The sequence below is a fragment of the Hippocampus comes genome, unplaced genomic scaffold (genome assembly GCF_001891065.2).
Source record: "Hippocampus comes isolate QL1 unplaced genomic scaffold, H_comes_QL1_v1.1 scaffold174, whole genome shotgun sequence".
Lineage (NCBI taxonomy): Eukaryota > Metazoa > Chordata > Actinopteri > Syngnathiformes > Syngnathidae > Hippocampus > Hippocampus comes.
In genome coordinates, this window is record NW_017805983.1 from 6022558 (window position 1) to 6037715 (window position 15158).

A 15158-nucleotide genomic window follows, 5' to 3' on the forward strand; every position below is an offset into this window, starting at 1 on the left:
CGCCCTCCGCTCATATGACCCATGGTTAATTATGGACCGTCTCATTACGACAACAGTGGGAGCGGCAAAGCAGCAGACTCGCTCGGAGCCCTCAGTCACACGTCCTTGGCCTGCTGTATTCAAAGTGAAAAGCGGGAATACATTTTGAAAACACATTTTCTTCTTTTCTTTCTTTATTTTTGGCGACCGGGGGGGGGATTGAAGTGACGATTACCAAACTGTACACCAGTAGAATGAACTGGGTCTTTGCAGCTTGAGTCATACCTGTTTCCATGGCAACCACTGGACCAACTAAGCGCAAGCACAGAGGGAGACACTTAGCAATGCTGTTTATTCCCCATCATTCTCAGAAGTGATGCTGAGCTGGGACTTCATTTCCAGACTTCTTGTTGGCTCAGTGACTTAGCAGCCGTGGTATGTGTGTCTAATGTATGTGTGTGAGTGAGTGTGCATGTGTGTGAGCATATGTACGGGGGTGGGGGGTATAAAGAGTGAATACCTAGGTATGCAGTAGTATATTAGGTGTATATTATACATAGGATAGAATAGGGTATATATCTATATATAAATACAGACACACACACACACACACACACACACACACACACCCATTTCTACAGATATGGGTGTGTGCGCCTATCTGTGTCCATATAAAGGCAAATGTAAAAAAAAAAAAAAATTGTAACTTTGAAGAAACAGTTCACATAACACATTTTGTAGAGACTGCGTTTTCTCCACCTTGACTTCTACGAGTCAAGACAAGCTGCGAGCGAAGTGTTTTTTTTGTAAATGTGACGGGTCTCCTAGTTAAAATGCTGCTGCCACGTTACGCTCACAAATTATTTATCAAGGAGCCAGTGGAGGAATCGAGTGGGTTTCTCCGGTGATCGCCGAGGCACTTTATTGTATCGCTGCATCTTTGCGCAGGTAATCACAGATTGACACTTGCTCGCCTGGGATCTAAGTCTCGCATCGATGCATAACGCACACGGGAACATTTCAACACAACTTGCATCTGTGAGACTGTGAACAGCTGATGGGATTGACGCAGTTTAAAATGTAGTGATTTACAGCCATTCAATCCTGTTGATTGTTTAACTCAGCAAACAACCTTATGGAGAGTTTTATGCAACAGTGTTTTATATATGCGCATTTCAACCAAGTGCAACTTTATTTTAAATCCCTTAGATTTTGCTGCCAACTCATTTAATGTTCAGTTTGATTAGAGTCCGTCAAATTTGAATTTCCTCGAAAGTGTAGCAAAACCTGGTGCGTTATTTGGTGATATGCAGCGCGGCTGCTGCATCGATGTGCTCTTTCTACACTCATACCTGTGCAACATTTGGCCAAGAATTGTAAACACCTCGATGAGATAGATCAGTGATATTGGTTGCAAACGGTGTACCTCAAGGATTCCTTTTGTGTCCTGTCCTCGTTGGTGTCCATTGAAATGTTATTGTGTAGACTAGTGATTTTCACATCACTTACCGGCCACACGCACACTCTAACAAACAATTCAACCAAACACTCAAATTCTCAAGAAGAATTGTAATCTTAAATCACATCTCTACACAAATAAATAGTCATGTTGTTTTTCAAGAGTGTGCGTGCGTGTGTGTGCGTGCGTGTGGCTGGTTGGGTGTGTAAAGACTGCACAACTCTGGCTAATTTGTTTCAGCTGTGAGGTCTGAGGATCCAAAAAACGAGCAGAATGATGAACTTGATACATCGATGTTACAAGCTGTTGCACATTTTGAAAAGCCTTCCATAATTAATAAAGTGGTTCAAAACTCCGCAATTAAGTGGAGCGTGTACACAAAACAACAAGACACGCAAAGATAAAAACAAAGTAACTGAAGTGGATGACATTACAGCTCAGCAGCAGATGGGTTTGACTGTTTATAGGAATGTAGGAAGTTCCATTTCAAGGGCCGAACATGTAACACCAGTCATAAATCTAAAAATCCTGTCACATTATCTCCAACAGCCAGTTCACACTTGTATCGCAGATAAACATTCCAGGACACACTGTCACTGTGATCATTCCAGGTTTTTTGATCCGCGGCTATTTTTAACTCTACACAGTTATGCCTTCTGTCTAATTTATGAGACAAGTCGAATAGATTTGGATGAAATTCTTGAGAAGTGTCGAGTACGGCCAAAGGACAAAACTATTTTCTCGTCAGATGATCCATCCATTGATCCGTGGATGCCCCGACCTCCCAGATGGATGCCACTGTGAGATGAACTTTGCATTTGCTTAGCCAACACTCTGAACCACAAGCACCATGAACAAAGCTTGCCTTCGCAGATATCCTTTTGTTTAATCTGCAGAAATCAAAAATGAAAAATGAGGATCCACACTTGCTGTATCTGGAAACTTCACCACTGACAAAAACCCAGTGGGGTTAATGAGTGAGCGAAGAAAGAGGAAATACACACAAGCGAGAAGCCGTGATTAATGACACAGTAAAACTGTGCCTCATAGTACACAGGCGACGTTCGGAATACACATAGCATCGCCGAGCCGCAGTTATCTCAAAGCATTCATTCTCGTGACGAAGGCAAACGTTGTTGAAGCGGGTGATGGATTGCACTACCGTATACTGTGTGCCGGATGTGTACGCTCTAATTGCAGAGTTCCCATGAATGTACTACACATGGCTTTCCTTCATCTAATGGCTGCAAAACAGCACAGTTAAGTCTTGCACAGTATTCATTTCTTTTTTTTTATTTATAAAGTGGGGAAGAATGAGTACTGACATCAGGTTCCGCTATCGGGTCGATATCGGCCTTATTTCAATGTATGGGCTACTCACAACAATGTGTTGTGGCCGTTTTACTGTCAGAAACTAAATGGCATGCAGGCTGAAAGAAGTGAACTCCATCCATGTCAGTCATCTCATTTGCCCATTAAGATGCAATTTCTGTAAGCAGATGTATCTTTACAAGGTTTTTATTAATGCTTAACATGCATTATTAGTGTACTGCTACCAACATTATACGTTTAGTTGCTAACTCGATTTGGGTGGTATGATGACTTCCTCCATTACGATATTTCATGCATGTACTTGTTTCACACATTTAACTGCTTTACTTCACTGAGAAAAATTAAATATCATTCAGTGCATTAATAAGGCCTCTTTTTTTCTGAATTCAGTACAGGCGACATAATGCTTTGACTTATTCTTGTGTAGTATTCAGAGTGCTATACTCCCCTGCTGCCTAATTGTTTTGTAGTACAAGAGTTGGATTTTATTACATTTCATGTTTGATCCATTTTATACTTTTTTTGTTTTGGGTAGGTAAAAAGAAACTATCACAATCAATATCAGCTGATATGATCAATTCTTTTAGCGTCCCTATTTTCCAACTTCAGAGTGTCATGCTCAACATTTAACAAATGAGCCTGTATTATTTTATACTTCCATTTATTTTGGACAAAGACTAAAACTCAGGGATTTGTCAGTTTTATCTTGCGCTTTTGTGAACTTATTCCAAATGAGTCCTTAATTCAGAGTTAACTGTGTTTTATTTTGCACTTCAATTTTCTAAATGCAGAGTGACCGTTCCGCCTTTTGTCAGAAACAAACAAAAATTCATTTCTTTGAAATGATCAGTCATTGGTTTCAAAGAAATGTTCTGTATCGAAAGTACGGTGGCATCGGTTACTTGTTATCATCGAGCACAGTTGGTTGAGTACAGTACATGTGATGGTATCGGTCTTAAAAAAAAAAAAAAAAAAAAGTAGTCTTGAACATCCCTATATAATAGACAAAGATCAGAACGCGAGTGGCCACCATACTGTAATCCCCCACCACCCTCTCCTCGCTGTTGTCGTTCTCACCACCTCGACCCTTCCCTTTGGGGAAGTGAACAAAGCATCTCTTGTGTGTCGACACAGAGACCCGAATGACCCTGCTTAATATCATAGTACTCTCCCACTGGCAAGCACAGAGGCGTCCAGCCGAGGCAGCTTGACTCGGCCCGCTGACCTTCAGCGAGCCCCCAGGCCCTTGGCATGACGCACAAACAACACACTGTCCGAACAGAGACACTCAGTACATGTCAGTTTGTGGATGTGTCGTGGTGACAAACATGGCGGACATTTTACCATAACGTCTGCTCGCACAATCAATTAGCCCATCCGAAATAAAGAGGGTACATTTGCATTTGAAATAGACTTCATAGATGAAGGAAATGGAATAAGTAATAGAAAAATAATGGGATACATATAATATGTCATGTTCTGTGCATCTATGGTCATAAAAAAAAAAAATAAAGCATTGATCGCAACTAACGGACATTATCAGAAAAAGGATATTCCATTTGGATTTCAAATTGGCGGTGCCAAAATTATACAACTGTGAATTCATTCGGATTCATTTGCGGGTTTGGTCTGTCACATCTGTCAGAAAATCGGCAAAAGTTGTAATTATTGTATTCCAAAGTGAAATCAGATGTTGCAGATGGTTGCAAATGACTTGTTTTGAAAAAAAAGCACAAACATAAGCCATCTGCTTTAATGGATGACTACATAAGTCTGAGAATATTTACTGGGGAGAGGCTGAAATTCCAAGGATTTGGACAATTTCATGTGTGAGAAGCTCTCTAAAACAATTCAACAATTGTCAAAAATAATTCTTGATTTATTTCATAATCGATTATTGTTCGATTAACCGATTAATCGCTGCACCCCTAGCTCGAGTTTTTTTGAAAGATGTTCATTCATTTTTTTCATACCATACTTTCCAATTTTCCATATTTTTCCAGACCTGAACATTTACAAAATCCAATTCCATATTCGTCCATACTTGTGTCGGATCCCTGGCTACTGATAGTCACATTACAATAAGATCCAAAACTTATTCGTACTTGAACTACTACAAAAACAGAGACTGTGTTTCTTCCAAAATGTCATTCCATCATTACATGTGCAACAACTTAGATTATCTGTATTTAACTTCTCAGAACAGCACATTGTTCCCGTTAAACATTCTTTGAGTGTGCGTTTCTTGTTTATCCCAAATGCTCTTGGGCATATTTGTTTTGAAGTTTTTCTTCCAACACTGCATACTCACAGAGACCCATTGTGCTCCACCCTCCCAAAATCAAACAGCCCAGACTTTAGTGACTGTCTGATTAACAAGCTGGATCATCTCGGGGCCAAAAGGCATAGTTCCCTCCAAATTAACACAAAGAGGATGTTTGTCAAATTAGATTTGGGTCGAGTCTTAAGCAAACCACAACTTTAAAACTTTTGGTCGCACGTTCCAAGCCAACCCGAAGAGAAAGCAACATTGCAGCAAAGGTCTAAGTGGGAACTGTTGTTAATTGCGATGCGAATTTGACTACATGCTTCGATCCTTTTACGGGAACCAATTATTAAATTAATGATCAATGAATCACTTGATTGATGTTATCAGTCTCGCTCCGAATGTTCTGTACATCATAGTGTGATGCCAGAGTTGAACTGAGAAAAACATTTCTTCTTGAATGAGAAACTCCCATCGACGCTACGTTATCAATCAACACAACTCATTCAATAGCGCCTCTGCTGGTTATGTCCAAGTAGTGCGCTTTTTTTTTCTAGATGGCCGAGGGAAGCACTTTAAAACGGTACGTGTGAGCTACGACAGCTAACAGGCTACAAAAGTGCGTTGCATGCCTCCGTGTCAGGCTGTTGCTCATCACGGCGTGCGTGTGTTTGTGCGTGCGCGGTAACGGGTCGATCGCGGGAGGTTGGTTGATCGAAAAGTCGGTCTTCAGTCCAAAAAGTTTGGGCACCCCTGACATACGCCAACCCTGATGAGAAAAGCGAGCAGCGTAACCAGTCAAGTGTCAAGCTTTCTTACCTGTTTCCAAAGGAACCTGTCCTCCTGGTTGATCTGCCAGGTGGTCACCAAGTGTATGATGGACAGTACAGCTCCGCTAAACACCGCCGCCCTCATCCTTACAGGCAAGAGGGTGTAGATGATGTAAATGAAGAACACAGACCACCAGATGCCCTCTGAAGCGCTCCGGGGTGCCACCATGAGCACCCCAAACACTTGGACTGACACCAAGACGCCGATGACCAGATAACTGACCATCCACATGTAGTCCTGATGGAAGCCATTGCGGTTGCACACCACCATAAGCGCCATGAAGAGCGCCATTGCCACCGACAAGGCGGACGAATAGGCCACGTGAGGGGGTGCATGGACACAGTGGAAGGTCAGCATGATGCCGCACACGATCACGAGGACCCCCATCAACATGGTCAAAGAGCTCTGGTTGAGCCTGAAGAAGTATCTCTGGTAAAGACGTTCCAGTTTGCGGGACTGGAACTTTTTCGATTGGAATACTCGCACCACCCTGAGCCAACAGTCGGCGGCCGTCACGACGCCAGCTGCGCCGCTGACGCTGTCGTCTCCCATGTCGCCGCCGCCTCCATTGCACCCGCCTTTCCTGCCCTTCAGCTCGCCGTCCTCAAAGTCCAAGTCCACCGATTTCAGCCCCACCCCTTCCCTATGGGGCCCGGCCCTTTTTCCGTAGTGGTCTTCCTGCCATCCACAACGGGCTCCAAAGTTGCCCCCGCCTCCCACGGCCCCCGCCATCCCTCCACGATGGTGCTGGTGGAGGGGGGCGCCGGAGGGAGGCTCCATCGCATCTGGATCCCGCAGACAGCTCATGTAACGTGGGTTGCAGAGAGATGAGCCTCCCCTCCGTTTGGATTTCTTGCCATTGCGCTCCCCCCACGCGGTCTTACGGTCATCCACTCTGGCGACTAGGAAACCACTGAACCAGGACATTCTGCGTAAAGACAGCGATACAAAAAGATCAAAGACAAATAAGTACAATTCAAATGCATTCCCGATTGGGTTGGTATCTTACCTGTTGGGGTTCTGGTACATGTCCCCGCCCTTTCCCTCGCAGCTGTCTCACTCATTTATACGAAGTCACACTGCAGGGCGGCACACGGGGAGTGACTTGATGGGGTCAAAATGTGCGCCACAAAGCTCCGGGTCTCTGAGTGTGCCCGAGATGCTGATCAAACCACAAAACTTTGCAAGAAGACCGTTGTCCACGGCTTTCTCTGGGTCTAGAGGAGAAATTGAAATATAGATAGAAAGAGAGCAAGAGTTACTTGAGCATTGAAGATCTGTGATGACACATGAGCAACAAATCAGAGCTGAGAAGATCAGATGTGGGCAAGCCTACTTCTTTATTTCCTGTACAGTTGGCCTCCGCCGGGGAATGGGACCAGCCCGGCACACAAATAGACAAAATTCATGGATAATGGACACCCAATGCAATGGGAATAAAATAATGATTACATCGTAAAAATTCATCCTAAAATGCTGATAAACAGTCAATAACGAGCCGAGTCGTGCCACCACTGGAACCAAGCCTGAAACCGCAGTCAGCTTGGCATTTATCATGCACATTTGCAAGTAGCGATGATGTTAAGCATATGGAGCATCATAACTTCCGAATTCTCATTTTCGTCTACATTATTCACAAGGAAGCAATTTGTTCATTTGGTGTCTCGCATACCTGCTAAAACACTCAAGACTATCAACTAGTTCACTCTGTTAGTTTAGATTGTTCTAGTGTACATCTTTTGCACTGTTCGCCAAAAATTGGTGCTGCTTACTGGTAATACCATCCATCAGCTAAAATTTGTTTCAACATTTTTCCATCTTCATCTTTCTCATTTTGTTTTAAAAAAAACAAAACTATATGTTAATACAAAGTTGAACTACTCTCTAAAATCGAAATTTTTAGAGTGAGTTTCATTTTACTCTGACAATAGAAAAAAACAAAAAACAATTTGAAGATACAAAAACTATCACTCCTTCATTTTATGTTACATTTGAACACAGATTCGTGAGAGAAATAATTGGGGTCACCCAAAACAGATGATTACATTGGCACATTTTAGATCAGGGGTGCCCATTACCTCGATCTCGATCGACCGGTAGATCGCTGACTGGTCCCAAATCGATCGCGAGGGGTATAGAGGAGAAAAAAAAAACCAAACAACCATTTGTGTGTCTTTGTGCATTTTGGTAATATATTTTTTTGTGTTAATGTACACTGCACCCTAATCATCCAGCATGGCGTCTTTGATCCACTTTTGAAAAGGACACTTTGATTCACTCCTCTTTCATCTATAACTTCTTCAAACAACAAAGTGTATGCAGGAAAAGTGGTTAAGTTTGCACGACTGTCTGTGTCTTATGTGTTGTGTTGCATTATTTTGTCATTTTATGTGAACTGTTCTTTTGATGGTGGCGCGGGCACCCGCAGCGGCTCCTCTTGTTGTCTGTTTGAGAGGGAAGAAATTTCATCTGTGCTGTATGTTGCTGTACTTTGCACTTGAAGTCTGTTATCACAACCGACGATAAAGAAGAGTAATAAATGCATATAAATGCCACTAGACAACTGGACTCTGTCAAGATGAATATCGCGGTAGTCGATAATGTTCAGCATGGCTGGATATGACAGCCCTGCAGCACATCCTTAAAATCACAAAACCTCCAGTCTGCTAAAACGACTCTGTGACTGGGAGTCTTGTTTCTAGTGTCTCGGTGACAAATAAATATTGGTGGATCAGCATCGTCATCGGACTGCACATGTACACTGGCCAGTCAACCGTTTAGTCCAACTAGTAAAACAACACATGAATGCTGTGTATGGTGGATTTAAAGAAGAATGAGGCTAAATGACAATTGAAACTTAAGTGCGTTCCATGATTATCTGTTAAATCTTTGGTTCACACTGCTTGTCCTGTTCGGCATCATGAGGAAGACGGAAGTTTATTCCAGCTCAATCATATCGCTTTTCCACTGCAGCGTACCAGCTCGGTTCAATATCTGAGGTCCAATTTAAGAATAACGGGAAATGCAAACGTCACACATGAAGTTACTTCTTGAAACAAATATTGTGTGAATACTATTTCTGTAAATCTGTCATTTGAAATGTGTGTGGTTCTGTGTATGTAGAGTGAGTTCACGGTGCACTGACGTAGAAAACATCTGTTGGTCTTAGCACCTAGATGGCTGATGTTATCAGGCCTGCAGACCTGCATTTTGAACCGGAAGGAGCATGCTGCGTTGATGAAGCAAAAATAGCATTTCCTCGCTCCATCTTGCCTGCCTGCGCCTTCTCTGGCACGTCCAATACCTCCTCCTCCTCCTCCTCCTCCTCTTCTTCCCCATCGACCAGATTCAAGGAGACACCCCCCCCCCTCCCTTCCACCTTCCCTGGCTTCCTCCCTCCTCTCCCCTGCACAAGGTCGACCGGCGTGGACCCACTCGCGTCGCGGTGGTCGCTGTGAGCGTGGAGCTCGCTTGGGAGGTGGACGGGTGGGGGATAGGGGAGGGCGTGGGACTGACTATTCCTACAGGGGCCGTTTTTCACGGGACTGCCGCTACATTGATGCTAATTCCCTTACCCCTTACACACACACACAAACACGCGCGCGCGGACACACACAAACACGTACACAAACGCATGCGCGCACGCACACGCACACACACAAAGTCATTCATCAAGCAGCTTGCTCTATTTTCGACGTGATGCCCACGCTAGGCTGCGCATCTTTTGCTGCCGTCCAGATGTTCCAAATAATCACGCGATCTGCGGGGAAATTAATGTCTCATTCTGTTCGGACGCGTTCAAGTCTAACACACGAATGATGTGATGTAAATGCAAGAGAGAGAAAGGGCCACGCGCAGGCCGTGTTGTGAGGGACTGCATTCAGACAGCGTCGGCTTCTTGTTACATAACAGCGTGGCCTATGTGACAACCATAGCGGGGACCGTTGGTCCAGCGGGTGGACCGACACAGAGACGCCGCGCGCAGCCATTTAGCCTCTTCGATTCAGTATTATGCATCAGTATTCTCCTCCATATTACTGACAGCGACACATGCAATTGCTGCTGCACGTTCCTCAGCATCAATTCGTTGCAATTGATTGTCTACAAACTGCACTGGAAGCGACGTCCAGTGAGGTGTTTTTTGACTCGTGTGTTATTAAAAATCTCAAATCTGCAGGCGCGCGTCTGTGTTGAGTGACAACAAGAAATACAACAGCCCGAACGGCCACGCAGATGGCGTTGACGTTGTTCTTAGCGTCTGAGTGAAAAACATGCACCGGCCGCGTCTCCTTTGCCAACAAGCAGCAGAAGAATGGCGGCCTCCAACTATGTCATTCACTCCACTTTGACGGAGAGTCGCCAGGCGGCTAGGTACAACAGCTTCGGGGTCGTGTGCTTGCGTATTGGACACTCTGTATTACACGCGTCGGTCTGTCATGGTGTGTGCAAAGCGGCGGCTCACTTGAGAGCAAGACGCGGCGGACTCACTGTGATCATCTCCGCGACCGCAGCGGACAAGGCGATCCGGCGAAGAAGTGGCAGTGGACGTTCCGGGTGGAAGACCATTGGTGGGGCTAGCTGCCCACGGATGGTGCCGCTGAAGTGGTCACCCTGTGGTGCGCCTCCCGGAATCGTCTTGCTCCACTCCCTTGCATCTCCTCCCCCCTGACCCTCTCCGGCTCCGAGCAAGACTGTCAAGACGAGGGAGGTAATACGAGGGAGACCATATCTCACTTCCGGTGATTGTTTTTAAAATAAAACTAGCGTGGTGTTTCATGACACTGTCTTCAGACGGCTAGCGCATACGTTTGTCCGTCGCTAACATTGAGTTAATTTCGTAATCATAATCACAATAATAAGTAAACAAAAGTGTACTATTTAACTCAGCAATATATTTATGATAGTTACATCTTAAGGAATAATGTTCAATATTCAATATTTATGAATTGAAGGGGGCCTCAGGTACAATTTTTCCTGAAGTTGGAAACTAAGAGGAATTGTCAAATCCGTGTTGTGCAAGCAAACCTCCAAACAAAAATGAAAATGTCTCAAAAATCTGACGTGTTCGAAAAAAGGGTAAAGCCATTGTGAAAACTGGTGTCAAAATACATTTAAGATGGCTTGTGAGGATTGGCGAATTTAGCGAATGGTGGGTTTTCACCAGGGTTCGTTAAAGGTTGCAAGAGGTTGCAAAGATGTTTGCCAACAGTTTTAACTGTCGCAAACGTTTTTTTTTTGTTTTGTTTTAATTGTCATAAAGAAATGTTGAACATGTTCAAACTGCAAAAGGTTTGTGGTCAAGCATTTCTGTTTCTGTGACGTGGCCATGACCCTAAGGAGATGTTTCAGGCAAAAAAAAAAATTAATAAAAAATAAATAATTAAAAAATATATATACTGTATAACAAATTTTTTAAAAACTTTTTGTCAAAATATGACTAAGGCTACTAGGGTGAAAAAGAATAGCAATGCCTAACTCTAAAAACTGTCCATCCACCCATCAATTTTCTAATCCGCTTGAGGGTTGTGGGCATGCCGGAGCCCACCCCAGCTGTCTTTGGGCAATAGACGGGGTACACCCTGAACCGATTGCCAGCCAATACCAGGGCACAAATAGACAAACAATCATTCATGGTCACAATCACACCTCGGAGCTAATTATATTTAAAGTACAAAAGTCAAACCAAAATAAAAATTAACGATAATGAACAATCCTAAACTATTTATAACCCGTGTATGTTTCAGAAACATCGACCAATAGCCACATATTTTTTTCAGTGGCACTACTGTATAATGTTAAATTGTTTATGTCAGGGATTGCACTAACGCTGTCATTAGAGAGGTTGATCTTTTTTTTTTTTTTTTTTTTTAATAATATTGATGGAAGAAGGAAAATATTAAATTTCGCTGAGGTTTACAGCGCTTTATTGGACTTGACGTAATGAAACCTCTTATTTTGAAAATCAATTTCTCAAACATCCTGTGTAAGTAAGTAGAACTTTGGTTGGTTGGCGCAGCTGTTCTCAGCCACGCTCGTCTTTGCCTAGCGCGGTCCAATTTAGGATGGCGGCACTCACTCTAGTGGTGAGAAAGGTGTCTGCAGGGATCCGTCACCACATGGGATGAGCCTTGGTAAATACCGTTTGTTTGAGTGTTCATTCGAAATCCTTGATATCCAGCATAAGGTCCTAATACTGTCTGCACTTGTACTAGTACTGTACATTCACTAGTAAGACAATTCAGCGCTCTGTTGACTGTGTCTTATGACTAATGTTTTCTTTTGGCTTACTAGTGGGGCAACTACATACTCACTGGTGAAACAAAACTGTGCAATAATATTGACTTGTGGACAATTTAAAGTCTTCAGTCATCCTAACTTGCATGTTTTTGGAAGGTGTTAAGCAGCCTGAATACCCGAAAAGAAAGCCCACACAAGCAAAAGTTGAACATGCAACGTCCTCACAGGAAGGCCTGAGTTGAGATTCGAAACCTGTACCTCAGGACGGTGAGGTCACCATGCTACCATGAGTATCCAGTATATATTCTTGAAATATTCTTCTTATAATTGCACATTCTGTCTTGCACTAATTGAGGTGGGTCAATCGTTTGGAAAACAAAAAAAGCCCAAAAAAAAAAGTAAACGCAAACTGTTGACATCAGTCTTTCCACTGTTCTGATGTGAAAACTTTCCACTTCACTGCTGAAATGAGTAGATGTGTGCTTAATGAGCATCAGCGCGTACATTTGCTGCGGTATTGTATTACCGAGACTGAAAAGCAGTGGTGGGAGTAAGTCACATATGTGCAGCTCGCAAGTAAGTCTCAAGTCGTAACCTTCGAGTCTAAAGCAATTCCCAAGTTACTGTGAATAAATATCAAGCAAGTCAAGTTAAGTCATTGCTTGGTTCATGCAAGTCGTAAGAAGGCCTGGGAAGTAACGGAATGTATGTACCAGACGTATGTATTAAAGATACAGTACTTGAAAAATGGAACTGTCATCCATTACAGTTTCAGAAAGAAAAGGGATAATCAGATTACAGATACAGTTATTACAAATATGTTATCCTTCCAACCCTGGCCATAAATCAAGTCATACAGTTCATATAGTGGAGTGACAATGAAACCTGTTTTCACTGATCATAACTCAACAAAAGTTTATTTATATCTCTAAAAATTAAGTGCATATGCACAAAAGTGCATTTACATCACAAAAAAACTTAAATGAACAACAATTTAAGAGTATTACAGTTCACATCGCAAGGAGTCCTGATGCTAAATTGCCCAATGTGCAGGGGTGAGTGGCCAACTGTCATTTTTGCAATGACCATGTCGGGTCCTAGTCAGATAAGGCAAGGTGCGTCAACCCTTAGCTTCACAGTTCACACAGCTATCTTACCTGCGCCTGACAGATGAAGGTACAGTAAATGCCGTAGAATGTTGCGTCGCTTACCTTCGAGTTACAAACCTTCCATGTGGCAATTGTCTTTTCCCCACTTCAAAAAGGCACTTCTTGAATTCATATTTGGCTTTAGAGTCTCCTCCATGACACTTGCTCAACAAGGCAGCTTCAGCGCTCACAGTAGAGCATACGTATCTTACTGGTGGCCGGGTAATTCGGTGTATGAAGCACACAGCACCAAAAAAAATATGTTTGCTTTCAAAAACAAAAGGCACACTCTATAAAAAGAGTGATTCACTCTATGACTTTCATTTCAAGTCAAAGTTTTTCATACATACTACTACACTGTACATGGCCAACTGCAAGATCAGTACTTGTCGTTAATCTGCTGGGTTTGGCCTCAAATACATGTGAACTGAAGGCAGCATTACCTCTATAGCTGGACTAAATAGTCAGTTAGAGATATTGGTCGACAGGATTACATAACGACCTCACAAGTGATCTTGGATTATTTTCTTCCGACAGCACTCATGGCAATTTTTCCAGATAGCAGAGAAGCTGATGTTCGACCCCATTCCAGCAGGTTAAGGGAACTCACAGGTAACCTTGGTTGGGAATGAGACCCAGTCAGATAACTGACATAAACTGAGGAGCAGCTTACAAAAAATCCATTGCCGACCGAACATTGCACCTCACTTGATCAGCAGCTGCAGGAATTAATCAGTGATGAGCAGTCGCCACATATGGGGGTATCTTCCAAGTTTCTGAGCTAACAGTTGGTGGATCTGCAGTACTTTGTGATAAATAGTGCTAAACGTGTGCCTTGTCTTCAAGCCTGCCCACTTTAACCTCCACCTAACTCACACGACCATGTGTGATATTGAAGCCGGCCACAGCTAGAGACAGGCGGCCTTGTTGGCAGTCACTACAATCATAAACAATTCCAGCCTGCACAGAGCCCCCTGAGTCATCAACACAGTGGATTGATACCCCGGACTTAACTAATATTGAGGAGTTCTGGATGAATTCAAAGGTGACTTGAAACTATTCTCGCAAGAAGGAAACACCTTACAGCAAAAGCAGCACATGGTTATTCAAAGAATACTTTCCCAAGTTTCTCTTATAAACTTTGTATTTGTGTAAATCCTGTGCCATGACCATCTTCAATAGACATGGACTGTGCACTCGATTTACGGCCGATGTGCGCAGGAACTTCGTTGACAGTGGAGGTGCGCTGGGGGACGATTGGCCCTGATGTGCCACAATTTCGGCCTGGAATGCATGGGTCCTCCCAAACTTCCCTATGGCCAACAAGCCTCTGGCTCAAGGCATCCTCAAATAGTCTGCTCATGGCCTTCAGAGACAGTAGTTCTGGCCTACGTAATTTAAAAAGTATTAGTAATGGAGGAGGGTTTTTTTAACCAGTCATATTTAAAATTTCCCTCATAGTTCCAGCTAGCTGTCCCACAATAACCTCACATTTTATAGCCTTTGATTGGTTGGTCAGAGCAAGCCAAGTTTGATTAGCAAAGCCCGTCTGTAGGTGGCAATCTGCACACATTTAACATTTTCCAAACCTATTTAATCAGAGGTGCAGGGAAACTTTTCTAGATATTTTTTGTTTTTTCATAGATTCCGAATCTGCCCTCGTTTTTTTCTCTAGCACATCAGGTTTCCATACTAATTCTAATACTAATACTGATACTACTACTCAGTGGCGGACCCTGAGGGCCAGCAAGGCCTTCTCTGCTGGCCTAAACATTCTCAGAAAAGTAAATTTACTTTTATGTATTTTATGTTATTTTATAATTTATGTTATTTTATTTTCATAAATATGTAAACAAAATTATTCTCTGTATTCTTTACATCATATTATTTCCACTTAGTTGAGTGG

The 15158-nt window shown here is 43.0% G+C and overlaps 1 protein-coding gene across 2 annotated transcripts in view; it reads right to left on the reverse strand.

The window, feature by feature from the left end:
• LOC109528542 (adenylate cyclase type 6-like) overlaps positions 1 to 10567 on the reverse strand; it is a 34936-nt gene extending 24369 nt beyond the window's left edge. The window contains exons 1-3 of one of the 2 annotated variants that reach the window (XM_019891294.1): positions 10356 to 10567; positions 6877 to 7084; positions 5856 to 6795 (exon numbers count right to left, since the gene is read on the reverse strand). In XM_019891294.1, the coding sequence (XP_019746853.1) occupies positions 5856 to 6795; positions 6877 to 6896 (960 nt within the window). In that variant the 5' untranslated portion in view covers positions 6897 to 7084; positions 10356 to 10567. The remainder of the gene's footprint in view (positions 1 to 5855; positions 6796 to 6876; positions 7085 to 10355) is intronic. The other variant, XM_019891295.1, reaches the window with a different exon arrangement.
• Between the last annotated feature and the right edge of the window lie 4591 nt (positions 10568 to 15158).